We start from the raw sequence: 5,268 nt of genomic DNA, 5'->3' as shown, positions 1-5,268 counted from the left end.
TAGTTAAATTTAGTATAAACGTAACATAATAATAAAAAAAGAGTGTTAGGGTCAGTAATTTTTGTGATTTGTAGTCATTGAATAGTCATCAATAATGATTTTAATGGTGTGAGATTAGTGTGAGATTTCATCTAATAGTTCACTTTTTTTTATTGGGTACATACTAGACAAAATTTAATAAAATTGGTGGCCTCCTAAACTTTCTCTTAATGAAAATAGAAGCCATGTAAATAACACTCATGACCATGAGCATCAATAACACTCTGCACGAAATATGAATAATAATGTGATGTATATGCATGAACGTGCAGGTTGCAGAGACAATTATTCGGTCAAAGAAAGGTGTAAATACCCAAAACACCCCTCAGAATTGGAATCATGTTACATAAGTAGGTAGCAGGATGTAACAATTTTCGAGAACCAAAATGCTTAAACGTTACGTAACATCCCTCACTCGAATCCAATCGAATACACACCTAATCATTGCTCAATGCTCATACTTGTTGACAATTTAGTACTATGAATATATTCGAATTCGAAAAGACAATTATTGGTCATGATTCACCTTCATGAATACATCGCTTATTTATGATTTTATCAAGGAAACTGGAAAGGATTACGCCTATAATGTTGTACTTGTCGTTACCATTTTGTCATTATGCAATCTTAGTCTTAGGCGATAATAGGTAACGGATATTACTCCATCTTAATTGTCATTATATTCATCAAACTATTAGGAGTAACACAACATAGAACTAGAGTAATATATGTTAATTGGAGGCTGCTAATTGATTTCAAATTTTTGCCAGCTATGTTCATTCCAATCTTGGTTTCTAAACATGTTACATGTGAGTAGCTATCAATAGGACACACTATTTTTGGAGAAAATGTTGGATACATTTTTTGAGTACTTGAAATTAACCAAATTCAATGGACTTTCTAAGACATCATAGAAGTCGTGCTTTACAGCCTTTTCTCTTTTTTTTTTTCTTTGAATTAAAAAGCAAAAGATAATGTTGACTTACTTTTGTGACACTTTATTGCTTAATTTTTAATCTTGATTTAATCTAAAATTATCAATTTTATTAGAAATTTTACGGTATTTTTTAGTTCGACAAATTAATTATTAATTCATTGCGGATGGCAGTTGTATATAAGAGTTTGTCGTTGGTCAAAAAGTTGATGTATACATAAAGTAAAATTTGAACTCCCGATATTTGTTTAAACGGATGAATCAAAGTTGATATATACAAAAAGTTGATAATGTATATATTTCTCTTTTTTTTTCTTTGAATTAAAAAGCAAAAGATAATGTTGACTTACTTTTGTGACACTTTATTACTTAATTTTTAATCCTAATTTAATCTAAAATTATCAATTTTATTAGAATTTTTACGGTATTTTTCAGTTTGACAAACTAATTATTACTTCATTGCGGATCGCAGTTGTATAGTCTGTCGTTGGTCAAAAAGTTGATGCATACACAGTGAAATTTGCGGATGAACGAGCTAACCACTCAACTAACTTAAGTTGGTTCAAAAATTATCAATCTAAAAAGGTTTTGATAAACTAATCCAAACACAAAAACAAAAGTAGATAACAAACTCTTTAAAAGAAAAGGAAGTAAGGAACATAGCAGATAACAAACTCATTTTAAAAGAATGTACAGTAGCAGATTCCAAAATTAAGATACTAAGCATGTCTATTTCAGTTTGCTCTCAACTCTGTCAAAACTGCAATAATCTTGAGAGTGTGATTTGGATGACCAATGCATTCTAACACCACTAGTGCTATTTCTTGCTGCCATTATTTCAGTGAGTGAAAACCTCTTCTTAGGCTCAGGCCTTTGCTTTGGAGCACTATGAGACCTAACCTTTGCCTTATATGACTGAGTATTGGCCATGTAGTTAGGGGAATTGCAGTAAGGCCTAAAGGAGTCTCCACAAACACTCTTCACCGGTGTAGCCGGAGCATTCGCCAGACGAGGCGTGCTGCGAGCTGTCGCGATCTCACATTCATCCGTGTTCGAGTACCATTCCAAATGCTGAGGAGGATGCCTGCATTCAAGAACTGAGATTGCTTGATAGTGAAGGTGGTCTTCTTGAGTCTCAGACATAGTAGTTGTTGTGATTCTCCTTGATCTTGATTGTGGCCTGTATGTATCAATTTCAACATTCTTGGGGCTCTCATCAAATCCTTTCATATTTAAGGATGTTTCATAGGATTTGCTTGTTGGTAGTAGCCTCTTACTATGGAACTCACTTCTTGTTTCATCATACCATTGCTACAATAGAACAAAACATACCAACTAAGAAACAGAACAATTATGAATAATGATGATACTAATAAGAACCAGATCTTACCACATATCTTCTTCCAGGAGTTTGAGGCTGAAACCTATTCGCCTTGATCATCGAACGGCGAGCTCTCGCGGCAACCTGAGCTCTTATTAGAGCTTGCATACTGTGAAGAGTTGCAGCAGCCCTTTTCCTAACTAGATACCCTCTAACTAGAGCTTGTATCTTAACCAATCCTTTGAGTGCTCTAAGAGCCTTCCTAGCCTGAAATCAATGCAACAAAATGTCAAAATCATAACCAATGTTTTTGATCTATAAAGTAACATGAAATTGATGAGGCACTGTTCTATTCATTTCCTTGAACAAAGATTCACAATTCACAAAATAAATGAAGGACTAAAATTCTAAAGCCAATGAACATACCAAGTAACCTCTGAAATAAGATTGGATCTTCAATGCAGCCCACTTCTCCCTGCTTCCACTAAACAATGTTCCTCTTCCATGGCTTGTTAGCCTCACAACTGCCATGGCAGCATTGGCGGCCGCCACGGCAGCATCCGCTGCAGCTGCCGTGGCGGCTGCCACGGCTATGGCATTCTTGTTCTGCTCATTCCCTTTTTCAGCAGCACAAGATCTGATCCAAGCATCAGCAGAGTCAGAGTCAGAGCCCCTGACTCCATAATTTGTAGAAGCATTTTGAGTCAAATCTCCATCTTTGGCAGACTTTGCAAAACTCCAACGTTTCTTCTCCTTCTTGTCAGTAGAAGCAGCCATTGAACCACAATTGTCATAGCTATCCTTCTCCTTCTTCAATCCCAATAACCCCTTCAACCACCTGCTAGCTTTTCCCATAACTTACTGGGGTAAGAAAAAAAGTGTTTCAGAGTTAAATCAAATAAGAAGCTAGAGAGACAGAGGAGTATGTGTCATGTGTGGTGCATAAGACTAATAAGAATGTAATAATGCAAGTTTGGATTTAAAAAATGGAGGGACAAAGAGAAAGGGTTATAGTTTAAGAAATTCAGTGAAAAATCTACAGATTGCTGCAAGTAGAGAAGTGATGTGAGCATGTAGTGGAGACAAAGATTGACAAATGGTATAATAAGCACCAAAACTGAGATATAATAATATATAAAAAATAATGGGATAATTTTTTAAAAAATAAAACACTGACACACCTCGTGAAGAAGTGCATTACAAGACAAGAATGTCACAGAAACATTAGATAGGTACAATGCCAAAAATAAATGTACATCTAATTCTAAATATACAAAAAAGAAAGCCTAAAATTCAAAAAACAATGAGAGTGCCTATAGTTCATTCACCCTTCCAAATTCCAATCACTAAAAAGAGCATATTGATATATATAACTTTTTCTTTTCTTTTTGAGTCTAACTTTCTGTAGCTACATGCACTGCAAATGAGATATAGCACCTGACAAAATGGTTCAAACCCTTCTTCAATGCTGATACATGAGAAAAGAGTGTGAGGGAGAGAATGGTAATTTTAGTTTTAAGATATCTTGAAAGTGTTTCTATGTTTCTGGGTGAGAATGATGGTTCTATGCTTACCTTGCCAATTTTGCTCAGAAAATTCAGATATGTTACAGTCAATGGGGATCTGTTTGCAATCAACTCTTGATTTGGACTTTGACTCAAACTTGATACCTTGTATCATAACATATCATATCATGCCGTTACTAATAACCTATTTAATCGTATTTGACTGTTGCATTTCGCATTCAAATTTTGAAATTAATGTGTTTTCTTAGTATCATCAGTCCAAGGAAGTTGGAGTGATTATTATAACAATTAACATGTTTAGTAGTGTTTAGGTTAAGGAAGTTCCAAAGTCAAAACCATAGTACAAAATTACTAATTTCATATATTAAAAAAAAAAAAAAAAAAGTAAGCAAACTGTTACAAAATTCTCTTCCAATAACACCATCCTAAATCAAAATGCAAGGTAATATAGAAATGCTCATGGTAAGGAACAAATAGAAGTACATATTACAAAAAGTTTGCTACTTTTTCTTGAGAAACTCATCGGGAACAACCTTAAGCTGCTTCCTCTGCTTAGAATTGGCAATTCTCATCAACGTATTAGGGTTCGTAATCTTCTGAAATTTGGTACCAGATCTCAAAATATTCTCCTGCTTCTTCTTCTCTCTCTCTTCCCTCTTCTTCCTCTTCTCAACCTTGTTCACGCGAATCTCCTCCTTCAGCTCCGTCATCCTCTCTCTATACGCCTTCTTGATCATCCTCTCCCTCTCCCTCTCCTCGAACGTCGTGCCCTTCCTGCTCACCTGCACCGACGAAGCCCTCTGCCTCTTCGCTTGCTTCCACTTCCGACCCGAAACTTTTCCGGCGATCACTCCATCGTAGGTCGGCCGCCCGAACACCGGCTTGTTCGGGTCGTCGGATGAAGGTATGGCGGATCTCTTGGCTGGTGGAGGAACGGCTTCGTCGGTCTCCATTGAAACTGTGCCGCAATTTTCGTTGGTATTCGTGTTGATGCCGTCTTCGGCGTCAGCTTGGGGTTGGGACTGTTCGCGCTTGCGCTTGTAGGTTTTGCCGCCGAAACCCTCGTCGAGGCACCGGAAATCAACCGTGCACGCCATCGTTGTGGTAAAGTGTGATGTGCAACAACGAAACCCTAACTATTTTTTTGAAAAAGATTGAAAAAATAGCATAGTACACATTACAGAAGTGGGCCGAATGTTGCATTTATTTTGGGCCAAGGGTAGAAGCCCAAAATAGTTCAAGAGAAGTAGAGCCCAATATTGGATATGTTTGTTAAAAAGCTCAACAAATGGGCTTCAATATATGACAAAAAAATGGGCCTGAATAAAATATCTTATCAAGAAAACATTGAAGCCTTGTCATTGTTACTTTGTTAGCCTCTTGAAGGTTACTCTAGTTATGCATTATTGCTAACAGAATTTTCTTACTAAAAATAATTAGAAATCATA

At 36.3% G+C, this 5,268-nt stretch overlaps 2 protein-coding genes across 2 annotated transcripts; both read right to left on the bottom strand.

Annotated features, from left to right (window-relative positions):
* On the bottom strand, nt 1,543–3,422 carry LOC107610297 (protein IQ-DOMAIN 14-like). The gene is made up of 3 exons (XM_016312364.2): nt 2,721–3,422; nt 2,364–2,561; nt 1,543–2,284 (listed from the first exon to the last, which is right to left on the bottom strand). Exons 1-3 carry the CDS (start codon nt 3,147–3,149, stop codon nt 1,703–1,705), a joined length of 1,209 nt encoding a protein of 402 aa, XP_016167850.1. The 5' UTR covers nt 3,150–3,422; the 3' UTR covers nt 1,543–1,702.
* Nucleotides 4,198–4,988, bottom strand: LOC107613181 (MAP7 domain-containing protein 2). Its single transcript, XM_016315049.2, has one exon. The coding sequence runs from the start codon at nt 4,915–4,917 to the stop codon at nt 4,321–4,323; it is 597 nt and encodes a 198-aa protein (XP_016170535.1). The 5' UTR covers nt 4,918–4,988; the 3' UTR covers nt 4,198–4,320.

Source organism: Arachis ipaensis, chromosome B08 (genome assembly GCF_000816755.2).
Source record: "Arachis ipaensis cultivar K30076 chromosome B08, Araip1.1, whole genome shotgun sequence".
Classification (NCBI taxonomy): domain Eukaryota; kingdom Viridiplantae; phylum Streptophyta; class Magnoliopsida; order Fabales; family Fabaceae; genus Arachis; species Arachis ipaensis.
The sequence above is the reverse complement of the archived record's forward strand: the minus strand, read 5'-3'. Positions and strand labels throughout refer to the sequence as shown.

What these genes read in the sequence shown, in the direction of transcription:
- LOC107610297 (XM_016312364.2), bottom strand. Translation starts at nt 3,149, where the DNA reads ATGGGAAAAGCTAGCAGGTGGTTGAAGGGGTTATTGGGATTGAAGAAG. An exon ending in CTTATTTCAGAGGTTACTTG is followed by an intron (nt 2,562 to 2,720) that starts GTATGTTCATTG and finishes CATTGATTTCAG; the next exon opens with GCTAGGAAGGCTCTTAGAGC. An exon ending in CTCCTGGAAGAAGATATGTG is followed by an intron (nt 2,285 to 2,363) that starts GTAAGATCTGGT and finishes GTTCTATTGTAG; the next exon opens with CAATGGTATGATGAAACAAG.
- LOC107613181 (XM_016315049.2), bottom strand. Translation starts at nt 4,917, where the DNA reads ATGGCGTGCACGGTTGATTTCCGGTGCCTCGACGAGGGTTTCGGCGGC.